Source organism: Lepidochelys kempii, chromosome 5 (assembly GCF_965140265.1).
Source record: "Lepidochelys kempii isolate rLepKem1 chromosome 5, rLepKem1.hap2, whole genome shotgun sequence".
NCBI classification, from domain to species: Eukaryota; Metazoa; Chordata; order Testudines; family Cheloniidae; genus Lepidochelys; species Lepidochelys kempii.
This window is the reverse complement of record NC_133260.1, coordinates 131855769-131882955: the sequence shown is the minus strand read 5'-3', so window position 1 is coordinate 131882955 and position 27187 is coordinate 131855769. Positions and strand designations below refer to the sequence as shown.

Sequence of the window (27187 nt, the reverse complement as noted above, 5' to 3'; positions counted from 1 at the left end):
ACACACTCTCCCCTGCTATGCCCCACACTTCAGTTGAAAAGTGGCTGGCAATCTATTAGGATGCCCATGGAACAATGGGATTGAGAAACCCGCATCACGTGATGCTGTACCTGCCCCATGAGGCATTGTAAACCCTTCCCAAAGCACCCTGAGGCCAGTTGCCCAGTGGGATAACTACCCACAGTGCACTACTCTCTTGTCGATGCAAGAGCTGCTGGTGTGGATGTGCTCCAGCGACACAAGGAGCGCAGTGTGGACATGCAACAGCGATTTAATTAAAGCACCTTAATAAAAGTGGTCTAACTTTGGGCGAAAAAGCTTGGCACTGTAGACATAGCCTTTGTCTATGATTCCCTCTTACATTTGACACATGATGTTTGCGCCGGTTCTCTTGGTTGAGTTGCAAAAGGGATCTGGAGTGAAACCAGAGAGACAATTTGATGGATGCCTGCAAAAGCCGAGTGAAAGAGAAGTTTGTTAGTTTGTTTCTCTTTTTAAGGCACCACTGGCAGCTGTAGGTCGGGAGTTTCAAAATTGCTGAGAGTTGGACACCCTCACTCCTGCTAAACCAATGGGAGCAGAGTTAGGCCAATGGGAGATTTACCACTAGCTTCAAAGAGAGCAGAGTTAAGCCAGTGTTGAGAGCTATTGAATATCCAATCCATACTGCTGCCTAGAAACAAATTGCAAGGTAGTGATGAATGGGGCTTCAGCAAGGTTTGGGGTTTCTGACAAGAGATGAGCCCAAGCCAAAATCCCATGATTTAAATATGCCTGTGCTTCCAAGTTCAGATCTGAACCTCAACCTCATACCTGTGGGCCATTTCTGTTTAGGGTAGCACGACAGTGTGCATGTCATAGCATCATCCGCAAGATAAAATATCTTTCATCAAAGTTTTTTTCCTCCAGAGATAACAAGAACTGGAAAAAACAGCAAGCCATAATTTTCTGTAGGTCATTTCATTTCAAATCTAGTGTGCAGCTCAGTATATGAAGTGGTTTTACTTGTAGGGTATAGGTCATAAGCATGGAAAAGAAAGTCCACCCATAAGTCAAGAAGCTTGTGAAATGGCTCCTCGTAAAGCCTGTATGTATGTGAGAATATGTCACAATTAACGAACTTACCAATGCAATGCTAAGTAGCATGCCCTTTATACTTACACAAATGCAGTATTTATACCAACCCTAAATATTCCAAAATCACGAACCAAACCCCCAACCTCCGAAATCAGAAGATTGACTTAAAAATCATTAGGTTTTAAAAATAATACATTGGGGGGGGGGTTAATTTGCCATCTGGTTTTTTGAGAATTCAGGGGTCACGTTTTCAAGCTTTTCTCCACAATCATGAGGGCTAGAAACGTTTTGAATGAAAGTTGATAATGTGACATTCACACTCGACTCCAGGAGCTCTGGCTTTAAGTAAAACACCAGATATCGCAATACCTGTGATAAAATGTGACTTTAATCAAAGACTTTTTTTTGTAAAGGGTAGATGAACACATAGGGTATGTCCACACAGCAAGCAGAAGCCTGTGGCAGCCAGTCTCAAAGCCTGGGTCTACAGATTCGGGCTCACACTGTGGTGCTAAAAGTAGTTGCTGTGTAGACATTTGGGCTCAGGCTGGGGGTTGGGCTCTGAAGCCTAGGAAGGCGGGTGTGCGTCAGAGCCCGAACTCCAGACTGAGCCTGAACACCCTACCCATTTTAGCACCGTATCACAAGCCTTGTGAGCATGAGGCTGTCAACTTGGGCTTTGAGCCTCACTGCTGCGGAATGCTGCTAGCTGTGTAAACACACCCTTCGGGGCTCATTATCAGCCCAGTGTGCCTGTATTTAGGGATGTGCACTGCTGACTGGGCATTGACTGTCTGATTGGCGGCACCGCACAGCGGGACTGGCAGGCTCCCCTCTGTGGCATGTCCCCTCTCCGGGTCCTACACATAGGGGCAACCAGGGTGCTCCGCACGCTGCCCCAGACCTAAGTGCTGCCCCTGAAGCTCCATTGACTGGGAACCATGGCCAATGGGAGCTGTGGGGGCGGTGCTTGCAGATGGGGCAGCACGGAGAACCACCTGGCCGCACCTCTGCTTAGGAGCCAGAGAGAGGACATGTTGCTGCTTCCAGGAGCTGCTTGAGGTAAGCACAGCCCTGAGCCTGCACCCCTGAGCACCCCCCCACCTGCACCGCACCCCCGTTCCCCAGCACTGATCCCCCTCCCACCCTCTGAACCCCTCAATCCCAACCCAGAGCACCCTCCTGCACCCCAAACCCTTCATCCCCAGCCCCACCCCAGAGCCTGCATCCCCAGCTGGAGCCCTCACCCCCTCTCGTACCCCAGCCCCCTGAGCCAACCTGGTGAAAATGAGCAAGTGAGTGAGGGTGAGAAGAGTGGGGGGACGGGACCTCGGAGAAGGGGCAGGACATGGGCGGGCCTTGGAGGAGGGGCAGGGCAAGGGTGTTTGGTTTTGTGCGAGTAGAAACTTGGCAACCCTACAGCTGAGAGAAAGGCACACTGCTGACGCACATTAGTCTTAGCAGCTGGGCAAATTGGCCATAACGGGTCTGATCCAATGCCGAATGAAGTCAAGGCCCACAGTTGTGAGATGTACAATGGTTGCTGACTCTTACGATTTTATTGTGAGTCTCGTGATATTTGGTGGTTTTTCTTAAAGCCATAGCTGCTGGATTCATGTGATTCAGGGAGAGTCTACACTACAGCTGGGAGGGTGCTTCGCATACTAGAAATAGCATACTAAAAATAGCAGCGCAGCCGTAGTGGCTCAGGCTAGCCATCCAAGTACGTGCCTAGGGGTATTGTACTGCGGGCAGCTAGCCCGAGCCACCATCCATGTTGCCTTGGCCACATTGCTATTTTCAGCACACTAGCTCAAGCAAAGCTAGCGCATTTCTGTCTACCCATGCTGGGAAGCACCCTCCCAGCTATTGTGTAGACATACCCTTTTGTGAGAATCTGTTTTCATTAAAGAAAAGAAATATATAAATAAGATATAGAAATAAAAAGACATAGTAGAAACAACATATGCCTATGGAATGACATAAGTTAAAATGGATTTGTAGGGGAGGAAAGACTTTAAAGAGTTGGAGTGTAGGCAAAGGAGAAAAGACAGATTTTCAGGTAGATGAGACTGAAAAGAGATGAAACTGCAGAGGAGAAGGCTCTTGCACAAACAGTGGTGAGACTGCAGGAAGAGACAGGAGGGAGGGAGGTGATAGTACTAAAGCAAATGGACCAGTGACAGAACGAGGGAAAGATTAAAGTTGGAGCAAGTTCAAGAAGAATCTTTATAAACAACAAGGGCTATTTGGAAATGGGCTCTGAGCTGAATGGGAAGCCAGTGAAGGACTTTGAAGGTTTGCTTCTTATTATGTGTTAGAAGGAACCTCAGCAAAGAGACAAAGGGAGAAAAATAACACAGAATAAAGAGCAGCTTAATGTAAAATATATGATTTTTTTTTAAAAAGTCCAGCCAAGAGAACAAATTAGTCCCTCTGTGCTTGCCTGGCTAGATAACACAAAGAAGAACTAACGCTATTTCTTTCTTTACCTGCTTTAAACCAGCACCCATGGGAGCCATGCCCCAAAGTGAGAGATTTTTCATAAGCACCCAAAGTGTTGTAGGAGCCACGCACTGAGGGGGGAGATTTACAGAAGCAATGAGACTTGTGCTTCTCACTCACTTGGGTGCTTTTGAAAATCTCCCCCCTTCCGTGTTATAAAGGGAATTTAGTCTGAAAGACTTCCAAAAGTTGTGTTTTGTTTTTTTAAATGAAAAAGTAATGACAAGTCGGCATGGCAAGGGGCAGGAATAAATTTTTTATTTACTTTTACTTTTTACACAAAGATGGGGGGAAAGTGAATGCATTCTTCACTAAACTCTAGTTTATAAAAAGGATTTCCCAGTTCATCTGCTTCGTCAGGACCTGAATCCAGTGAGGCGGGATTGTGGTCTTGAGCATGAATTGTCTCTTTAGTCTCTGCTTATCACAAGACAGAAATGACTTTAATGGGGAACAGTTGCACTTGTGTCAGCAATAATGCAGCATTTGCTGCTTCTGTATGAGTGAAATGGGCAGGTTTTTGACAGCAGACTGCTCAAATGCATGTTTCAGCACTTTCTCCAATGGAGAATTAGCTTCCCATCTTCGCTTTAAAATATCTTTTATTTTAAATAACACAAATGCTGTTTTATCAACCACGTACATAGCTTAAGTGATGCTTAAGAGTGTGGAGTCCCATCAAGTTCTAGAAGAATAAGTGGAAAAGGGAGAGCATTTAAAGAGAAACCAGTGCTTAAAAAAGAGATGGTTCATATTTACAGAGTAAGCTTGACTCTGTTCATTACCAGGACTGCATACCAGGAAATCTCCCAAACTCAGATGCAGACTAAGGAACTAATGCCAAGCTCATCACTCCACAGTTAGGAAAAATTAGCTACTATGTATAATGACAGGTTTCAGAGTAACAGCCGTGTTAGTCTGTATTCGCAAAAAGAAAAGGAGTACTTGTGGCACCTTAGAGACTAACCAATTTATTTGAGCATGAGCTTTCGTGAAGTGAGCTGTAGCTCACGAAAGCTCATGCTCAAATAAATTGGTTAGTCTCTAAGGTGCCACAAGTACTCCTTTTCTTTCTACTATGTATGTGTATGTGCATCCTCAGTAGCTGCTAATTTTATAACCGTGGGGCCTGATCCTACACTCCTCTACATAAGTGTAACTCTATGGAAAACAGTGACACTATTCCTGATTTACACTGCTGTAAGCAAGAGGACAATCAGGCTGTGAGATGAGTAATGGATCCTATGCATGGTAAATATCATCTCCAACATTAAAATGTGCAGTCCTCTCAACCCAGCAGGCTTTAAGGTCCTGTGAATTGCCTCTTTGTTTTAAAATGCAATATCTTTGGGAGTAATTACATGAGAGGATTATAAAGCACCTATCTGTAAATTTTGCACAGGCAGATTCCTTACAAGATTATGTAGCAAGTACGGTTTGTGAAAGAAAAGCAGACCCCGTAGATGACAATGGTTTCACCAACATGAATTAAACACATTCGTAACACAAAAGAGGAGTTTGGTGTTTTTAAGGGCTGTTGATGGAATGGTGAAAGATGATCCAAGCATGCTGATAGAGCGATGTACAGAATGCCCTGGACATGCCTGTTGGGACTGCTTGGCATGTGTAAAAAACGAACAGCCCATTACTTTCTTTCTTCATGTGTGTATTGATCTCAGTACAGTGCAAAGCATTTCTTGGGGACTGATGCTTAGCAAGGGCTAATGGTCCTCTGGCTGGACTTTAGGCCATCAGCTTTTCCAAGCCAACCTTGAGCAGACAGCCCGACATCTCCATTGCTATTGTCTACAGTAGGTGCATGGGAGGGCGGGGTAGGGCATTGCAATACAAACTGGCATGCAAATAGCATTAAACAGTTGAAGTATTTGCTGTTTGGTCAGTGAGATTATCTAAATATCCCCTTCCCTTCTCTTTCTTTCCCCCTCCCCGCCTCCCCTCTCTTCTCCCATTTACTGTCAGGAAGGGCCACTTCTGAAGGGCCAATTCAGCACAGCCTGGCACCGACAGAGACTAACAACAACAGCAGCTACAACAGTGAGTGGATTTAAAATCAAGGAACCGTTTGAAAGATGTGACTTTGTGTACATGGAATGTGCAGTAACTGTACTGAGGACTGGGGATGTGTTTGTGCTCGGCAGAAGTCCTCTGCCTGGGCCATCCTTAGAGCTTCTGACACCCCCCCACCCCCGATCCCCAAAGTAAGGTCCATTACAGGAGCCATGGGAGATGTGACCTGAGAGCCAGTAGCTAGGAATGTCACTAACGAAATGAGTTTTAGAAATTCCCTGAATTTCGGAGAAACTTATTGCAGTGCTGGATATAGGCATATTAATGATATAAGCAAGCCCAGGAAACCAGAAGCCAGACACAGACTGAGCTATCAGGCAAACAGTCATTTGCTCATTCTCTGGCATGCTCCAGGGGACTGGTGCCCATCCTAGTTTGGTGCTGAGTAGGAGCATTGATCTATGTTACATTAACTCTGCCTAATCTATTCTTAGAGCAGCAGAGATCCGGCCTGCTGGCTTGCGGCAATTCAGCTGCTGTCAGCCTGGGCCTCTCCACTCCTCCCTGTGCTCCCCAGCATGGGAGGGAAAGGGAGCATTGACTCTTCAGCTGTAACACCCCCACGTAGTCACTCAGGATCCTGAAAAAAGGAGGACTTGTGGCACCTTAGAGACTAACACATTTATTTGAGCATACGCTTTCGTGAGCTACAGCTCCCTTCATCGGATGCATAAGCTCACAAAAGCTCATGCTCAAATAAATGTGTTAGTCTCTAAGGTGCCACGAGTATTCCTTTCCTTTTTGCGGATACGGACTAACACGGCTGCTACTCTGAAACCTGTCAGGATCCTGAGTTTGAACAGCCCTCTTCCCTGCCCCGGCAGTGGGGAAAGAGCTCTGGAAGGGAAAGATAAAAATGCACGACCCTTCTACAAGGTCCAGGGGAGAAACAGCTGCCCCTTTCTGTTCCCCGTAGAGGAGCGAACAACAGACGTCTGCTGGCTCCCTTCCCGGCTGGGGATGCTACTGAGACCCCTGCCCCGGCATCGTTCGGCAGGTGGATTGGGCTGGTGCGGGGGATGGAAGGAGTCAGCAGATTGGAGGAGGAGAAGGGCAAGGATGGGGTGGTGAGAGTGGGGAGATAGTCTAAGTGAAGTGTGCACATGCACAGACTGAAGGAGACTATGGAGCAGAATGGGGAGTAATGAGTGAATTGGGGAAGGGGGCATGACAGGTGGAGAGTAGTGAATGGATTTGGGGCTTGTAGGCATCAGAGACTTGAGACACATTCCAAGGTGGTGGAAGTGATGCCAAGAACATGCTATGGGTAAGCTGGCCATCAGAAAACCTGGAATCCTAGCTCCCTATTGTGAAATGGTCCCTCCCATGGCAGAAAGGGAGAGAGATCCCTGACCTCAGCCTGTCACCAGTTCAGGACTCACCACAGGTACAATATAATTTCTAGCACCTTATACTGCCTATTGCACTGTGTGTTTATGCAAGTCTAATGTTTCCCTCTAGGGCAGAGGCAAAATACAGCCTTAGTGATGGGGTTGCCTCTCTTTTACGAAAGGAAACTCTGTTGTCCTCAGCATAGTTCTAACATTTTCCATGTGTTAGATAGATACTGCACACTTAGTACATTACGGACATAGTTTGCTAGAGTGATATTTGTTAAATTCTTGCTCATGAACCATAAATAAAACTGAAATAATGTTATAATGGCCTAAACCAAAATCTGATCGTATTATGCTGCATGGTGAACAATGGGAGAGTTACAGCACAAAACCAATAGCTCACTGCTCTTTGATTGTAAAAATGAGAATTGTTTGTTTTCTTGCCATATTTAGCTGGTTCTTCCATGATCTGAGAGATTTGTACTGGTTTTTCCCCTGTAAATTGTTCTCTGTTAGTTTGCTCAAGTTCCACAGTACCTGTAATCTGTGATTTGCCTGTGTCAATTGTTGTTCACAAGTGTCAATATCCTGGGTAATCAAACCAGCTGTTTCGGCAGTCCTAGCCCTAATCCTGCAGTATATGGAGGTGAACTTTGAATTCAATGAGGCTACTCACATGCAAAGTTATTCACGTGCATTTGCAGAATCTGGGCCTGTGTTTGTACCACAGGGAAATGAATTTTAAAACTGAATGGTGCCCCTAGAGTATCTGTATAGGACACCTGGGGATTTAGGGCTTTTGCTGACCCTGAGCATGTCATCAGGTAAACTGGATATGATGCATACATTGTGCAATGAGGATGTATGACATTCAGCATAGTGTTTACACGTTTAGGGGTCTCTTACAGGAGTGGGTGGGTGCGGTTCTGTGGCCTGCCCTGTGCAGGAGGTCAGACCAGATGATCATTGATAGTCCCTCTATAAATTACTGGCTCCTCTTTAAAAAAGAAAAAAGCTTGGTGATGGTATTATCACTTGTGAGGGTGCCCTGCAGAGCAATTCATTTTGTAATTAAAAGCCACTGTTTGTCTCTTGAGTGTCCCTTAGCCACTCTGTGTCTTCCACATCCTTTGCCTTTTTTAAAGTCCCATTGCCATAGTTCCTTTCTGTCTTACTTTGTCTCACTGCACAACTTTACATTTTTGATTCACGAGTTACTGCACGTAATCAGATCGTAACAAATCCTGGGATTAGATCTGAAAGCTAGGAATTGTTGTTGATTGTATTATGCCTGTTATGTGGCCTCATCCAAAAGAGAAACACATTCAGGCTGCTTAGTGTTCTGTGAGTCTGGTGCTTGTGAAATGCAGGTGATAACTGCACTGGCTAAAGCCATGCAGTAATGCAGGCAGTTATTGTGCAGGGCTCTCAATAGAGCTGTCAATGCCCTTCAGTCCTGGTTTGCCATACCTTGGATATTCAAAACCTCGTTCTCTCCTGAGCAGACACTCCCATCTGTCAGCAAATGTATTAAACACCACACATCTGGAGACAGGGAGGAGACCACCAGACAGTACCTCCAAAAGTTATTAGTGTTTGTATTACAGTAATGCCTGCAGCCTCCAGCCGAGATCAGGTCTCCATTGCACTGTAAAGATGCATAGTGAGAGACAGTCTCTGCCCCAAAGAGCTTACAGTCTAAACAGATAGGACAAAAGGTGGGAGAAAGGAAGGGGTGTTATTCCCATGCCACAGATGAGGAGCTGAGGGTACATCTACACAGGAAAAAAAAAACCTGCAGCAGCAGGTCTCAGAGCCCAGGTCAACTGACTTGGGCTCACTCTCTGGAGCTAAAAACAGCAGGATACCTGTTCCCCTTTGGGCTGGAGCCTGGGCTCTGAGACCAGCAAGTGGGGAGAGTATCAGAGTCTGGGCTCCAGCCCAGGCAGGAACATCTACACCGAACCCAAGTCAGTTGACCTTGGCTCTGAACCTTGACACCGTGTGGCGACGTTGTTTGCTGTGTAGATGTAACCCGTGAGATCACAAGACTGACAAGAGGTCACACCAGAGGGTTGTAGCAGAGCTCGGAATTGAACTTAGCCTGATACCCAGTCTGGTGCCTTAATCACAAGATCATCTTTCCTCTTTGTAAATCAACTGTCTTCCCAAAAAAAAACCCCAATGGTGGCATCTTCTACCATTGTGCAATGGTGAGGAGCTGTAACCTTTATGTGGGCTACAGTTCACTTCATTTCCCACCTCCAGTGTCTTAAAAAAAACCCAACTCCCATAGAAAGTAGCTGGAGACCCAGAGTTCAGCAAGAATCGCACAGGGTCAACCTCTCCACATGCAAGTCCCAAAAGGAACTAAAGAACTGAATTTAATTAAATAACTTTATAAAATCGTATAATAAAGAAATAAATAATCTAATTTTTACCGCATGACATGGCTATTATATAATCCACAGACATTACCTTCACAGTTATACATAAACATATTAAACAAATTAAATTATAAAACAAATTAAAATCTGAACTGTTCAGTCCCCACAGAAACACAGTGAGAAGAAAGGGAAAGTTCCCAGAAGCGCAGGTTTAGTTCACCTAAGTCTGAGTTAGAGTCTTTGATCACCAAATCTAGACAGTCTGCTGAGTCTAAAACAACATCTTCCCTCCCCTTGCTCGTAGGGATCTTCAGCTGGATCCAGGCAGACTCTTCCCCTGCTGAAATCACTGCTAGCCAGTCAGCTGATGGATTAACCCACCATCAGTTACGGGTATAGATTTAAGGAAAACCCTGTTACAAGAAAACACAAAACTGAAAATAGCAAAGTAGAAATGACTCTTTCCCCATTACTGCATTTAAAAAAAGGTTGGTGACTCAGACTAGTTGAGACAATTTAACTGGAACAATTTGGCTAAAATCAAAACAACATTCAAAGCATACAATTAAAAGAGTTATTTTTCCCTCCCAATTTCCCCTGGCTATAATTAGCATTGCCCAGGCTTCCCTGTTAGAGGGTTAACAATATCACTAACGTGCTGCAAAATGCTTCAGAGTTAGGGACAACAGCCTGCTTCCTGCTCCTGGGCTCAACTTCTCCCAACTCACACAGGGCACATGGCCTTCCGCAAAGCAGCTGCCCTGACTGGAGTCTGACCCCAGCAACAGGGAGTAGGGCTAGGCAAACTACAGCCCGCGGGCCAGATCCAGCCCATGAGGGCTTTGGATTTAGCCCGCGGGATTGCCACCCCCGTGGCACTGCGGGGCTAAGGTAGGCTCCCTGCCTGCCCTAGCCCCACACTGCTCCTGGAAGCGGCAGGTACCACGTCCCTGCGGCCCCGGGGGAGGGAGGGGGGGAGCAGAGGGCTCCGTGCTCTGCTCTGGCCTGCAGGCACCACCCCCCGCAGCTCCCATTGGCTGGGAACGGGGAACCGCAGGGACGTGGTGCTGGCTGCTTCTAGGAGCGGTGCGGCATGGGGCCAGGGCAGGCAGGGAGCCTGCCTTAGCCCCGCTCACACCCCGGAGCTGCTCAAGATAAGCAGCGCTGGGCCAGAGCCCACACCCCGAACCCCTCCTACATCCCAACCCCCCGCCCTGAGCCCCCTGCCACACCCACATCCCTCCTGCACCCCAACCCCCTGCCATGAGCCCCCCAACCCCAGCCTTGAGCCCCCTCCTGCATTCCACACCACCTCCTGCCCCCCAACCCCCTGCCCTGATCCCCCTTGTAAACCCTGCACCTCTCCTGTGCCCCAACCCCTTGCCCTGTGCCCCTTCCTGCACACCGCACCCCCTCCCACACCCTGCACTCCCTCCCGCACCCCCAACCCTCTGCCCCAGCCCTACATTCATGGCCCTGCATATAATTGCCCCACCCAGATGTGGCCCACCCCTGTACTGGAGCATACCCAAAGCTTCTGGATGCGGAGTGCTTAATCTACCTAGCAACAATGACCCAGACACAACTCACTCCTACCTCCTCCCAAGGAGTCTCTTAAAGAGATATCTCCCTATTAGGCACATGGGTTACAGAGTTATAGAGGAAAAGAGCATGGTGGAATGTTATGTATTAAATCAGAATTAAATCTGCGACATGCTCAGAGCAGCCAGGAAGTGAAGAAACAAGGACTGAAGGGTGGCTTAGAAGTATTGAAAAGAGCAAACAAAGCCCAATCCCCCACAAACCTCAAGCTGACACTGATCGACACTTTGGTGAGTTGTCTCAGGGGCATGGAGACTGAAGTACCCCCTCACAGAGGTCAGCGATGAGGCATATCGGTAAGAACTGGAAGAAGCTTGTACTGCCTGCCTTGTTCCTGTACTGTGGGTGAGCGTTCAGGTTCCATGTCTGTCAATGCAGCTAACGTTTTCACAAGCACTAATCTCACTTCATTGCATGGTCTGTAAGGGAGCAGATGCTCTCTGAGGGCTAAATGCCAGCCACACTTTGCCGCTAGAGTGTGAGGTAAGGCTTGGTTCTTTTCATGGGAAGAAGGCATGTTGTATTATCACATGATGACTTGTGACGTGGTTTTTATTGGTCTCTTTTTGTATGTTGTCAAAGGCTGAATCTGTTTGGTTTTGATGGATTTTTGATTCCCTTCTTTAAGCACTGTTTTTTATCTGTTTGTTGTGACTGGTGTTTAATCTGATAGAAGGGTTCAGCATAAATTTCTGCTTTGTATGCAGAGTTAGTAAGTATTGCCCATCATTCTGGGGTCCTTGGCTGTTGTATTCCGTTCACTAAGGTCCTTATCCAAACTCCAAGTTTGTGGAAAGACTCCTATTGGTTTTAATGGGCTTTGGAGCAGATTCTAAACGGGCCAAATGAATTACTGTAATAGAATTGATGGTGTTTTCCCTACTGGTAGCTCTGACATTACTGGTTATTTATGCCCTATCAAATGGCAAACTAACAGGCAACCTGGGACATAGCAAATTTAGGCTGCAACCAGCAAAAGATTATCTCATCGTTGATACAAGGTCTGTAGAAAGAAGTCTAGTGAACCACTAGAACGTGTAGTAACTTAGTTGTGTTACAACAAGTTAGCAGCGCGCTACGGAAAGCTGATGTTTGTTACTGCAAAACGTTTATACTTCTGTCTTTCTGAATGCTCTGTGGCGCTAACTTGTACCTCAGGATGCCCTGATATTTGTGGCAACCTGAAATTTTTGTCAGCATGTAAAATGGATGGAAAAATTCCAACGTAGTGCTTTATACTGATTTGAAGATTAAAATGTATAATGAGTTGCTCTTCACTGTAACACTTCGCTTCCTCTTTTGCCTCCATATACACACTCTTATCCCTGCTCAAGCCACTGGCCGGCCATTTTTTTAAGATTACCTTTTCCTTCTCAACAGAGTCTTGAATTGGAGGGTTCCACCATCAAGTTTCCATTCTTATCTTTTTCAACACTGGTTTCATCGTTCCTCAGACTTCATGTACGTTATCCAGCAGCATTAATTTTGGTTTGCATGAATTATCCTCCATACATCCCTGTGTGTAGTCAAGAAGTTTATGCATTATGTCCTGTTTAAAGATTTCTTTTTATTCCCATAAGTTTTATTCCTTTAAGTTTCCATCACTTAGGCTTTTGCAGTGTCCAGGGCTTCACTGCTTCCAAGGTCTCTGCATTCTGAAGTCCATAAGGAAAAGTCTGTGCTGGTTCACAATGCATTTGCCAGGTATTACTGTACCATTGATTATTGGTGATAGATCACTTTTTGTTAAAAAATAAATCCATTTGGGACTTTTGTCTTCCACCGGCTATGAGGTGACTTTCCCTCTTCTGAACGTTTGTGTTTGCAATCACCATGTCCCGTGCCAGACAAGTCTGTGGGACCGTTGCCCGCTCAGAGTTTCTGGTTCCAGTGCCATGCCCTCCATGGAATACTTCATACACAGCCTTCTCAGTGCTAACATGTGCACTTGGATTTGCTCTGAGAATTATCTTCTCATTGGGTGGTATGTTTCCAGTGAAACACAATAACCCACTGAAAAACTCACAATAACCCACAATAACCCACTGAAAAATTCGTTTAACTTTTCATCTTCTCCTAACTGTAGCGCATACCCATTTACTATATGGATCGTTACCTCTTCCCAACACTCATCCCTCTGTTGTCCGATGTTCTGGTAATCTCTATCACGTGCCTCTTCGTGGTTTCATCCAGAATAACTCTGATACCATTTCAGGATTTTGTAGCCCTCCACCTAGGGTGACCAGATGTCCTGATTTTATAGGGACAGTCCCGATTTTGGGGGCTTTTTCTTATATAGGCGCCTATTACCCCCCACCCCCGTCCCGATTTTTCACACTTGCTATCTGGTCACCCTACCTCCACCAGCGTCTTAGCTTTACAACCTTTCTATTTTGTCTCTTGTACACATGCTGCATTTTCTCTTCTCCCCTTTGAGACCTCACACAGCTCCAAGCTTCTTCCAGTCAGTGTTCTTATGTCCCAACTGGCATATCTCAGCTCAATCCACTTGCTCACTTCTTTAACTTTAGTAGCCCTTGCCTTGAATGTAGACAGGAAGAGGATTCACCTCCTTTAAAAGCTTTGTGCAAGGGTTAATATAGACTGAGCGCTAAGGCCCAGATCCTCAGCTGGTGTCGACTGCCATAATGCCATTGACTTCAGTTGAGCAATAATGATTTACACAGGTTGAGGATCAGGCTCTAAGTATTATGCTGCAAAAGAAAAGCAGCTTGCGTCAGCCCATAGTGGCTGCATCTGGGTGTTTTCCAAGGCGTAGCCTGGCAAGTTGCCGCTATACATTCCGCTTATGCTGATCCTACTCTACTGCTACTGTTCCTGGTTAACGCAAAGATTCACACCCTATCCTGTGAATGTGCCTGCCCCCTCTTGACCTTTGAGACAAATGGGGAACTGTGGATATTTGCCTGTCCGATAAGGAAAATCATTGACAACACTCCAAAAGCAAAAACAGGTGTGCTATGCAAATGAGACTTTGAGATGGACTCTCGAGCTAGACACGGGTATGTCACCTGATGTTTTACTCCATGAAGCCAGATCCTCAGCTGGTGTAAATTGACATTGATTCATTGCCACCATTGCCGATGTACACCAGCTGAGGGTCTGGCCCACAGGAGAACAGAAACAATGCAGAGTGTTAATGTTCTTGTATTAACCATAATTCATAAATTAAACAAAGGAAGGTGGAATTATATGATTTATGGAAGTACCAGATGTTCGTAGGAAGTTAAAGCGTCCCCTGCTTTTCCAGTTGTGTTTGAATTTCAGGGTCATCTCTTTAGAAATCAATATTCTTGTGTCTCTTTGCTTCTTTTGCTAATAAAATGAATAAGAAGGGACATGATAAAAATATATAAAATAATGAGTAGAGAGGTAGATCAGGAACTTCTGTTCTCCTTGTCTCAAAACACAGGAATAAAAAGATGTTCAAAGAAATTGAAAAGTGGAGAATTCAAAATTGATAAATGGCAATACTTTTTCACACAATGTGTAATTAGGCTGTGGAACTCCTTGTCAAATGAAGTTATCGAGGCCAGGAATTTAGCAGGATTTAAAGAGGGATTGGATATTTTTATGGATAGCAAGAATATCCAAATGTCAAAATTTATTATGATGATTTTGGAAGCGATATTAAACATAGTGCTCCTGAGCTTAAATCAGTCTCTAGCTATTAGAGATCAGTATGACACATAATATTCAGGGTAGATTGTCTTCCTACTGTGAGGTTCTTACACCTTCCTTTGAAACATATAGTGCTGACCAATGTCAGAGGCAGGATATTGGATTATATCGACTTTGGGTCTGATCCAGTCTGGCAATTCCTATATACCTTTTTTACTCCTTCTCCACCCTGATTTTGGCAGTGACTGTCAAATATCCAATTGCTGGTGATTATACTGATTTATTGATTATACTCATTCATAGGTTATGAGTCAGGATATACAATTTCTTTGTGAAATTCACAAAGTACGTTGTGCTCAATGTACTCAGAGCTTGAATATAATAATAAATAATGCTGAAAAAACAGAACAGAAATATTTCGGAGTCTGAAGCAAAGCCAATAATCAAGATTTGTAGGGTGGACCTGTTTCAATATTTTCACAGCAGTGATGTAGAAGATTATTCCCTATATTTGCAGTAAAAGAGTAAGCTATGGCAAACCTACAGTCCACAGAGGTATATTTACTCCTAGGGACCTCCCGAAGCATAACATCCATGTTCAACTCCATAGAGAAACACACCAGACTAACAGCTGACCTGAGAGAACTAGCAGTGAGATGTTGGTGAACACTGTGAAATGCCTACCACCACCTCGTCCTCCATTAAACATACAAGGTGGAGACCAAAACCAACAGTTATTTGTACAGAGAGACCAAGAAATGAAAACTGGGGTATTGCACGTACCTGTCAAATTCCAGTCCAAACACTCTCCTCCACAGAGTCCTTAACAGACTCTGTTAAGGACAGAAGAGTGGCATTTAAGAGTGAGTCAGAGTCAGCAGAGGTTGTGTCAGAGGAGTATCGGTGGGTTTATCTACGGCGGAAGGTTATACCAGTGTAAAGTAGGGTGTGAATTTAAAGCGCTTATACTGGTATCACTCCCAGTGGGGACACTCTTACTCCAGCATTATAAGAGGACCTTTTTCAGTATAGTTTGTCCCTTTAGAAGCAGTTTAAATGGAGCCAAAAAAGTCACTCGTATTCCAGAATAAGTGTGTCTACATGGGGAGTTATACCAATATAGTTGGAAAAATTTCCAGTGTAGACAAGCCCTTTGACCAATACACACAATGTATTGGATCCAAGAGCAGCAGCTGAACAATTAGGTGAAATCTCTGCAATAATACGGCTTTGACATTCTGAATAAGTGATTTAAAACCCCTTTCAAGATAACCCAAATGCGTAGTTTTGAATCACTGCCCTGATTCTGAATGGCCAGTATTTTTGTAGAGATTGCACATAAGTACTCTGCTGGACTATACATTAGTTTCTACCCTTTCTTTGCAGACACCAAATATAATTTCTCCACAATGGATTTAGGCTCTGGAATAATTGTCTCACTTCAAACCAAATGATTTGCCACAGCTCCTTACCCTGCCCAGCCTTTGAGAGAAGAGACAAAGAAGGAAGCCTTTTGGTTGCTCCCACTTTCACACAAAGTTTTTAATTGCACAAGAAATTAAGAGAAAAACATTAAAATGACTGAAAAAATGTAGCAGAAAAGTTCTCCTGTCCCAGTGATGCTGGTGTAGCTCTATCTGAGAGTGACGTGGACAGGTATTGTCCATTTAAATTTGCAGTCATGCATTTTCCCCCTTTGCACCCTAGCTGAATGCTAATGTTTCCCAAGTCTTGAGAAATGAGCATGGAGAGGAAAGGTTGGCTTACGATATGACACCCCAGTTACACGGTTGAATTATTGCATCTGCAACCTTAGCATGAAAGGGGAGAGAAACATCTCCGATGACAACTAGCACTGACAGCAGCAGGAATTAATCAATGTAGAAGATTATCTATATCCAATAGGTAATGTAGGCTCAACTGGCATGAAAATGAGAGCAATATTCAGAGCTATTAAATTAATAGCTCATGAAGCAGTATGTTGTATCTGGTGAAATAACAGAAAGGACAGGTCATATACTGTTCATGGAAGCATGCCTTCTGCGCTGGGAATGAAAATGAGGCAAATTGCTTTGTCCTCCTCTCTTTCCCATTGTCACGATGCAGATCAGTGCTGGGGCTGCTCAGAGCCTGTGGTAACGACTCGCTCCCTGGGTAACGTCTGATTGTGCTTTTGGTCAGTTAGTCTGAGCGGCCAAGGATTTTTATTAGCTGTGGTTCTAAAAAATGAATTGGTCATTGGTATAAAAGGGAAAGCTCTCCTAAGGATAAACAGATAAGCTGGTCAGGAGCAACCACAGCCTTTAATGCCATTGAGCTATGGATGAAGACTTCGTCCTGGATCTTGATGCAGGCAGTCTTGCTTCATTTATCATGCAGTTTTCCTGTAGGAAAAAGAAGAGGAAAAGGAGGATTCTTAGCAGTCACAGCGATGGCCTCCATGTATCCAACTGTGTCCTTGTGTGGCTTCCGTCCTCTCGCTGCATGACTGTCTAAGTGGAGGGGCGGTGGATTCTACGCTACTGGTCTAAGCAGCCTCTGGCCAGAGCAAGGATCCTGACACTGGAGCTGCTCTCGGGGCACACTCGTGGAGAATGGACCTGAGTGTCCGCCCACTGCTGCGGAGCACGACTAAGTCCACTGAAGCCCATGGGGCTATGCTGGTGTAAGTGGGAGTGGAATCAGGCCTACTGTCAGGTGGCAAATCAAAACAGTCCCAAATGTCTCCTTTTAAAGCTCTTGTGATTTTTAAGTCAATCTCATGATTTTTGAACCCAGGAGGTTGTCAATTCTGTGTGCCATACAGTTCTTTGTTACGATGGGGTCTCAAAGGGATGCAGAACTCCTTTGCACTGCTTCCGCAGGCCATCAGCTAGCTGCACCTGCTGGCACAGGCCTTCGGAGGGTTTTCCCCTCAAGGCTAGAGCTGCAGTTGTGTCAGAGCTGTGGGCAGCAGGCAGTTCAGTTCAGGGGCGAATAGGAAAGCAGACTGCTCAGTCCCTTCCCAACTCACTGCAGGGGCTGCTGTTTGCAGGGGAACGGGTGTAACTCAGCTGTTCCTTTCCACATCTCCCTCCTTCCCCATCTGGCTACTACCTGCAGTCTCTTCTCCTGCCCCTCTTCTGGGGATCTCTGTGAGGCTGAGAAGGCTGGCTTCTCTCTGGATGCATGCAGAGCACCCTGAGTGCCCTCACCTTTGCTCAGATGGAGCTTCTCTCTACCCTGGTGTTTCCTGCCAGAGAAAGGAGACTTACTGGTGTCTCCTCTACCAGTCACACCTATGAGGTCCCAGGGGATTCCATGGGTCAACAGCCACCAGAGACCAGGGGAGGGAGAGGTGGGTGGAATGGAAGGGTTCTGTGTCCCTTACACAGAACTGGTGCTGGCTGTGCCATGCACAGGTTTAGATGACAGTGAGAAATGGGAGACTGGTGTGTGAAAATTAACAGGCTATTTGGGCCACGACTTGAAAACCCTTCTCTTTAAAGGCTTGGGCACCATATGCATGTACAGAATAAAACCAAAGTGGACCCTGATGTTAGAGGTTGGGATAAATTCAAACCATAAGGCTCTGATTCAGCAGAGCACTTAGGTGTCTGCTAAACTTTGAGCATGTGCTTAAATCCATTCCTATTCAGCGGAGCATGTAAACCTGTACTTAACGCCCACTGAGTTTAATGGCGACCCAAGCACATGCTTCGTGCTTTGCTGATCCGGGACCTGGAAGCTGGATTTTCAATAATAACTAATGAATTAGGAGCACAAGTCTCACTAACTTTAGGACTTGTGTTTCTTAATCCTTTATGCACCTTTTGAAAATCCCACCCTTAAATGAATCTGAGAAAAAAAGAAAGCCCTCTTAAAAATTAAAGACAGTCCCTGGGAAATATCACCCTGGGGCCAGATACACAAAGGTATTTAGGTGCCAAAAGATGCAGGTTTTAGAAAAATGCCTAAGCAAGTTAAGCGCCTAACTCTGATTGAAACTTAACCTGCTTATGCGCTTTTGAAAATCCCACTAGGCATCAGTCTGCATCTTTAGGCGCTTAAAAGTATTTGCCCCAGGTCATTTGAGCCCCTCTCTTTTACACAGTAGTTGAAATCAGGAGGAATAAACAGGAATGGTTCAGAATAGTAGTGATCCCTGGTATTCACACCTGTGCATGCATTTTACTACATCTTCTGAACTCTCTCTGCTTGGGAATTCCGTCAGTTCGAAATGTGCCGTTCTCCCCTGCTTTGTCACCTCACTTCAAAGTGCCGTCTCCTTTCTTTCTTGTCGCACTGACAAGAGCAATAACTCATCGTGCCGCTCAGATGAAAAACGAACAATGTGCCAGTGGAGATTCAGCACCTTGGCGTGTAATGGAAATGGAGTCGGCTGAAAGCAGCAGCTGATCTTTGGGGTGGAACCTCTAGTGCCATAAATCCCCGTGAGCAAGTGCAGGCACTAGGTAAATGACACAGAAGCCTTACAAGATTTCTCCCTGCAGAGTGCCGGGGCAGCCTTCTCCCAGCTTCAGAACGGTCCAAAACGCAAATGAGACTCTGACCGAGTTGACCCTGTCTGTGTTACGTATAAAACCAAGCTGTGCTTAAACGCTTTGTGACATTGTGCACGACTTAAGCAGTGTCAATACCCCTCTTTTTTTTGCCCTGGTATAAACAGCAACAACAATCAGACTCCTTGCTAGATAGGGCTGGCATAAATGAACATCCAGCAAACCCCTCTAGCCTACTCTGTTCCCAAAGGCCCCTGATAATGAGTGTACAACAGAGAGATTACAGAAAGCCAAGACACCATGGTCAAGTACCTAGCTAGTATAGTGACTGGCACTTTATAAATGCTGATAGGTTCTTCCCCATTTTTAAAATGAGGAGTTCCAGAGAACTGCTGAACCTCTATACAGCGGTGAATTTTTTCGAGGTTCCCTCTACAGATATTTTTCTCTTCTTTCTGCTACTTGCATTGGTTGCCACGACAGCTCTTGTTCCTGGAGGAAGGCTTATGTGGAATGGGCTCAGTCGGATTTCTCCTGGCATGGACTGCCATGTAGAGAATGCCTTCCCAGTTCACTCTGGACTGCCTCAGATACAAGCTTTCTCTCCTCCCTGGTGCCTCTAAGACGCAAGTCTCCCCTGACAACTTGATTTCACGCCTAGCAACACAATTTTCAATCCGGAGCGACACAAGGCCTGCCACAAAATGAAGGTAATTAATCCCTGGGACTTCCCTAGCGACATGGTGATTCTCCATCACGCTCAGTCTTTAACTCAAGACTGGATGCCTTTCTGCAAGAGATGCTCTATCGCAAACAGAAGTTATGGGCTTCATGCAGGAATCACTGGACGAAATTGGCTCGTGTTATGCAGACTAGATCAGGGATAGTCAATAGGCAGACCTGCAGCCAAATCTAGACTGCCAGACCGCAAAATAGTTTTATTTATTTATTATCATTAGTGTTATTATTTTTGTACTATTTTCTCTGGAGTCTGGACCTTGACTAAATCTTGACAAAGAAATTTGGACCTTGACAAACAATAATTGATTACCCCTGAACTAGGTGATCATAAAGGTTACTTCTAGTCTTAAAATATATGAATCTATGAAAATCTGTTTTGTTTTGTTTTCCCTCATGCATTGGCAGTACGGACTCTCCATCTGTTTTTTAAAAAGCTTCAAATAGGATTTTGTTATTCATGGAAGATTTTATGTGCCTTCTGTTATCTGCTCCTGCTACTGAAGTGAGTAACACAGTCTGTGCTCTGTATGTTCGTACAGTTATCTATCAGGCTGTATTGGTGTTACACTCAGCCAGTGTATCTCCTGATCCCACATGGAACTCTATTACAAATACTTGTATGGCAGCCATTTTGTGATAACACACAAAATAAGACCTTCCCAGAACAGATGTATAGAAAGCATTTGAATTATTCTCTTGACTCTCCTTCCTCGCATTTTAGAGGTGGCCCGTGTAGATCACAGCTAAAGGAATAACCATTTCTTTTGTCACCTCCCTTTTTTTTACCTGCGTCTTGAATCTTGCACACCTTTTTCACTCTAGCTTGCTCTAAATCACCTTGTCCACCTCACTCAGTGTCACATTCCTTCTTCTGCTCCTGTTCATATTTCCTTTAAGAACCAGATTTTGCTCTCACTTATACTGGGTAAATGCAAAGTAATTCCATTTGGTTTAACGTACCTCACGTAGAGCTGCAGTTGTGCACCTCAGTGGAGTTACTTCAGGTTTGCAACAGTATCGCTGAAATGAGACTCTGACCCTAAACCACTTTGATGGAGGCAAGCACAGACTGAGAGTATAAAACACTCGCACTGCATGCTCCCATTAAAAGATATTCTCAAACCTTTTCACAGTGGGGATGACGTTAGCAACAGGGAGCAATTTCTGAAGGGTTGAAAGATCTTGTACTGCAACCTCACCACCACCTTCCTGCCAAGTGGGTGGGGAAGGCTTGCATTGGCTCCAGGTAGCTGTCTTGACCCAATCCTGCTCCTGATTGTCCAGTTGGGTCCCCGCTGTTCCCATCTGACGGCTCCATTTCAGAGCCCTCAGCTGCCTCTGGTGTCTCTAGGGAAAGGGGTATTCACACCATCTATCAGTCAACCTGAGAAAGGCCCTTTGCCCTATGCAGGCACCTCAGAGGAGGCACTGCCTGGCATTCCCGATGGTCAGGGAGAAGACACAACATGGGTCCCCTCTTGTACAGTGTAAATTGGCAATAGCAGCAATGAAGTTCATGAGGCTGTTCCAGGATAAAACTGGCGTGAGTGAGAGGAGACCCTGGCTCACAGCCCCTGCTTCCAGGGGGGCTGAGCAGTCAGGAATCAGCTCACCCTCTGCTTCTGAAGTGGCCTTCACCCTCAGAATGCCGTTGGCCCCCTGCAGGCACGAAGCTTAGCTACACTGAGCAGTGTCCGGACACTGCACCCACAGAGCTGCGGGGGCAGGAACTGTCCCCATACGTGCTGGAGCTGAGGGTGCTGGGCATGCTGCTGCACCCTCTGGCTTGAAGTGGTTTCCATTATATACAGGTGTACAGTTTGGTTCAGTGGCTCTCAGCACCCCTGTTATACAATTGTATCCCTATCTGGCCCTGCTTGTCCTTCTGGTGGTATGTCTTCTCTGCACCGTTAACTGGCACTGGTTCTGAGCACCGGGGCTAGCCCAGCCTGGGTGAGCCTCCCCACTGGAAGGCCCTGGCCACATTGCTGTGCCCTCAGTGTTTCTTCACTCACCCCCATGTGTCTGGGGGCGTATCCTATGGGTCTTTGTGCTGAGATGCTCCAGGAGCCTTCCCCAGTTAGTTGTGGGAGAACCTGTCTGTCCTTCCGGGAGAATTGTGGGAAGGGCATTGGAGGACTGTTAGCACTTGAGCGGTTTTACCTTCATCCTCACAGCATAGTGGGTGGGTTCCAGTCTGAGTGAAAGCAGAAACTAGACTCTAACCCATGTTCCCAGCTAGCTAAGCTGTCCTGGGCTGAAAGCACCCCCTAAGCCCGGGTCAGAGGGTTTTCTGTGTGAGCGCTAGGGGACAAACCCGGGAAATAACTTGGGTTCACTCTGCAATGAAGACATACCCTGAGAGAGTGGAGATCACAGCACATCTGGCTCTGACTCTTACTAAGAACAGGTGCAGAAGCCCAGGGTGTGGTCTCAGCTGCCAAATTCCTCTAAAACCCCACAATCAAAGGCAGCTCATAGCTGCAGAGCAGGCCCCGTGTTTATGTACATCTTCTGATCTGTGTACAACAGTTAAATGTTCACCTGAACAAGGCATCTTTTCTGAGCTCACAAATCCCGTTCATGTTGAGGTTCATTTTCCTCTCTGATACAAAAGGTTCCCAGCGTGTTCCTGCCCCGCAGGCATCAATTTGCATTTGTTCATAAATTCATAGCTTTCTTGGTGCTGTGCCCTCAGTTTTCATCTTTCTGGAAACCCAAGTATAATCTGACTAGCATAAAATACATACAAATGCTCAACAATAAAAGGGACGGAGTGTACTAATTGTAAACCACACTGGGTGGGCTTTGTCCCCCTCTAGTGGCTGCTCCGCATGGGAAGTTAATGAGTCTGTCACTGCTTCCAGCTAACAGACTGAGTCTTTAGCCCAAGCAATATAGAATCATAGAATATCAGAGTTGGAAGGGGCCTCAGGAGGTCATCTAGTCCAACCCCCTGCCCAAAGCAGGACCAATCCCCAATTTTTGCCCAGATCCCAAATGGCCCCCTCAAGGATTGAACTCACAATCCTGGGTTTAGCAGGCCAATGCTCAAACCACTGAGCTATCCCTCCCCCCCCATGAGACCCTTGCTCATTAGCTCTGAAAGTCCACGGTTCAAAGCCCGCTGTTAGCTTGAGCAGGGTCAGTTACACTAACCACAAAGGGCCCAATTATGGACCCTTCACTCACATTAGTGAGCAGCTGCTTGCCTGGGTAGCCCCATTGGGGTCAGTGGAACTGCTCACCACTGGAAGTGAGGCTTTCACAGTCAGGGCCAATGGGCTTTTGGGGGGTTATTTAATTCCACCTCTTTATACATGCTGACGCGCCCCACACCATCCTCACCTCTTCTAGTGTCCTGTAGCATAGACCAGGCTGTCCCAGGCCACAGTGCAGCTGACCTGGTCCCCCGACCCCTGTGCTGCTGAGACACAGTCGCAGCACTTGAGGGGGAAGAGGCTGGCTCCTCCATGTGGGGAGAGAGCAAATCCCTCCAAAAGTGGCAGGGAGGAGGCAGCACCATGGCCCCGTTCACCTCTCCGCGGCGGCCTGCAGAGCAGACTGGGTGAGCTGAGAGCAAGGAACTGGACCATGCTGAGCCCTGGGGAGCTGAGGGTGCAGTCGCTCTGCAGCACCCCTGACTCAGAGCTGAGGCTGCCATGTTCCAGCCCTGTTTCTCTGACCAGTGTGGTGATTGTGGAGTCCCTCCCTACCCACCCATCTTGGCTGACCTCCGGCAGGTGGGACAGAAACTGTGATGCAGGTGTCCATATTGCTCGGACTCTGTCTGCAGCCGCCCTAGCCCACCACCTGGCTGCTGGGAAGCCCTTACCTGAATAATAACGAGTCCTTCTTTAACCCGACCGCTCAGTGTTAATTGGAAGGGAGGCATAAAGCTTCCTTCGGCTGGCTTCTAGTAGAGGACTGACCTCTCCTGCAGCTGCATGCCCGTCCTCTTCATTGACTATGAAATCCCAAATAGTGAACTCCAGCTGAGTGGTTTTCCTTACTTCAGTTTCTCTGAGCACGTTACGAGGCCCACAATTAGAAGTGAGGGAAACAGATTATTTTAAAAAGAAAAGGAGTACTTTTGGCACCTTAGAGACTAACCAATTTATTTGAGCATGAGCTTTCGTGAGCTACAGCTCACTTCATCGGATGCATGCTCAAATAAATTGGTTAGTCTCTAAGGTGCCACAAGTACTCCTTTTCTTTTTGCGAATACAGACTAACACGGCTGTTACTCTGAAACCTGAGATTATTTTAAAAGCACACTCAATCCTCTCCCCCTTGTGGCTGAGGCTGCCAGAGCTAGACCTGTAGTTGTTGAGGTGCTAATAAATCTGAACAAGGCACTCTGAGATCATGAACAGTTTGAGTACGCTGGCAGAGCAGGAAGAGGCCGAGGCGTTCATTCGACACGGCACACAAGACTCTTGCTATACTATGGGCGCAGGAATCATTAGCATCCATTGCTGCGTGGAGAGTGCAAGTTTTTCAGTGAAGCTCGCATGGGTCAGGTGGAGCGCTGTGGGTGCTGGGACATGCAGCGTAGAAGGTGGAGGCCGGTGGAAGGGGTAGGCAAAGATGGTAGGGTTGCCAACCTTCTAAAGGAGCAAAACCAAACACCCTTGCCCTGTGCCCTGCCTCCTGCCCCACCCCTTTCCTGAGGCCCCACCCCCACTCATTCCAGCTCCCCTCTTTCCATCATTCGCTCTCCCCCACCCTCACCCACTTTCACTGGGCTGGGACAGGGGTTTGGGGTGTGGGAGGGGGTGAGGGCTTCATTTGGGGGTGCAGGCTCTGGGGTGGGGCCATAAATGAGAGGTTCAGAGTGTGGGAGGGGGCTCCGGGCTGGGGCAGGGGGTTGGGGTGCAGGAAGGGGTGAGGGCTCCAGCTGGGGGTGCAGGCTCTGGGGTGAGGCTGGGGATGAGGGGTTTGGGGTACAGGAGGGGGCTCTGAGCTGGGGACAAAGGGTTTGGAGTTAGTTGGGGATTGTTCCTGCTTTGAGCAGGGGGTTGGATTAGATGACCTCCTGAGGTTCCTTCCAACTCTGATATTCTATGAGGGGGTTCAGGGTATGGGCTCCAGGAGGGGGCTTAGGGCTGGGGTAGGGGGTTGAGGTGTGGGATGGGGTGTGGGCTCTGGGAGGGAGTTGGATGTGGGAAGGGGTTCCTACCTGGGGCAAGACATTGGGGTGTGGGAGGGGGCTCAAGGCTGGGGCAGAGGGTTGGGGTACAGGAGGAGGTACAGGGTGCAGGCTCTGGGAGGGGGTTCAGGGCAGGGGGTTGAGGTGTGGGAGAGGGTTGGGGTGCAGGCTATGGGAGGGAGTTAGGACACGGGAAGAGGTGTGGGGTCCAGGCTCCAGGAGGGAGTTAGTATGCGGAAGGGGATTCCGACCTGGTGCAGGAGGGAGTGAGGGCTCCAGCTGGGGGTGCAGGCTCTGGGGTTGGGCTGGGCATGAGGGGTTTGGGGTACAGGAGGGGGCTCTGGGCTGGGGCCGAGGGGTTTGGGGTACAGGAGGGTGCTCTGAGCTGGGGCCAAGGGGTTTGGAGTGCTGGAGCGGGCTCGGGGTTGGGGTGTGGGAGGGGGCATGAGGTTTGGGCTCCTAGAGGGACTCAGAGCTGGGGTTGGGGTGTGAGCTCTGGGAGGGAGTTTGGGTGTGGGAGGGGGTTCTGGCAGGGGGTTGGGGTGTGAGTGAGGGTGCATGGTCTGGGAGGGAGTTAGGGAGGGGGGTCTAACATGGGGCAAGGGGTTGGATTGCAGGAGGGGGCTCAAGGCTGGGGCAGGGTGCGGGAGGGAGTTCAGGGTGCAGGCTCCAGCCAGGTGGCGCTTATCTCAGGTGGCTCCTGGTCGGCGGCACAGTGGGGCTAAGGCAGGCTCTCTGGCTCTGTGCTGCTCCCAGAAGCAGCCGGCATGTCCGGCTCCTAAGCAGAAGCATGGCCAGGTGGCTCTGCGCGGTGCATGCTGCCCATTCCCACAGGCACCACCCCCACAGTTCCCATTGGCTGCATTTCCCAGCCAATGGGAGCTGTGGAGCCAGCACTGAGGGTGGGGGCAGCATGCGGAGCTTCCCTGATGGCCCCTGTGACTAGGGGATGAACATGCCGGCCTCTTCTGGAGTGCTGTGCAGAGCCAGAGCAGGCAGGGAGCCTGCCTTAGCCCCGCTACACTGCTGACTGAACTTTCAAAGGCTCGGTCAGCAGTGCTGACCGGAGCAGCCAGTGTCCCTTTTCGACCGGGCATTCTGAAAACCGGATGACTGGCAAACCTAAAAGATGGTGGTATGCCATCCCAACTCTGGGCTGCTGCAGTGGTGGAGATAGCAATACAGCTTCTCCCCTCTCTCTTGTGCCCCAACATGCCCCCATCCTGCCAACAAGCACACTTCCTATTTCAGATCTTGCAAGAGGAGCAGCATAGGGAAATTTACGTCAGCCGTATGCTGCTCTGCACTGGCAGACTTATCCCCAATCCTTTGTGGCTCATCTGCAGCACTTATATTCCACTACAGATGCCAGAGGGGTGGCCAGAACTGACCCTTACATCCACTGGAATTCTTTTATCTGTGTAGAGTGAAACTAAAGCCCAAGTTTCTTTCTGTTACGCTGTTTGCACTTTATTGAAATTGAATTGGCCTCGTTAGCACTGACTCCCCACTTGGTAAGGCAACTCCCATCTTTTCATGGGCTGTTTATTTATACCTGCCTACTGTAGTTTTCACTCCATGCATCTGATGAAGTGGGTTGTAGCCCACGAAAGCTTATGCCCAAATAAATCTGTTAGTCTCTAAGGTGCCACAAGGACTCCTCGTTGTTTTAACCCAAAGCCGACCGATAAAGATATGTTAGAAACATATGCAAATGATAATTAGGGCCATTGCATGCTAAATAGGCTAGAACTTTGAAATACAAACCAATGTTGTTAGAAGTAATATTAATTGTGTGTATCTTTGATGCTATCTGTGTAAACAGACAGTTCTTGTCTGTCACTATAGCTTTAATTCAGAGATCAAAAGGGAATGTTAACATTTAGATGAATCTTGGATGAAATAATGTCATTGTCTATGTCTCTTTGAAGTTTGTAATAGACTGCCTAATGGAAATATTGCCGAATGTTAATTTGTGTAACTAATTACTGGTGGTGCTTAGGAAGCAGAAGGTTACATCAAAAGCCTATTGTGTACCCAGGACTATATGGTCAAGTGGCTGATAGAAAACTGTATAAAAGAGAGTTGGGTCCTGATCCTGTTTATCTCAGATCTGCTTGATGCTTCAATGCAGGGGAAGCTTAAGCCACAAGA

At 47.1% G+C, this 27187-nt stretch overlaps 1 protein-coding gene across 8 annotated transcripts in view; it reads left to right on the top strand.

Moving 5' to 3' along the window:
• NRG1 (neuregulin 1) overlaps nucleotides 1–27187 on the top strand; it is a 707377-nt gene that overhangs the window by 294639 nt on the left and 385551 nt on the right. For 6 of the 8 annotated variants that reach the window (XM_073345927.1, XM_073345922.1, XM_073345924.1 and 3 more), the window contains exon 2: nucleotides 5563–5637. In XM_073345927.1, coding sequence (XP_073202028.1) covers nucleotides 5563–5637 — 75 coding nt within the window. The remainder of the gene's footprint in view (nucleotides 1–5562; nucleotides 5638–27187) is intronic. The other 2 variants (XM_073345928.1, XM_073345925.1) reach the window with 1 other exon arrangement.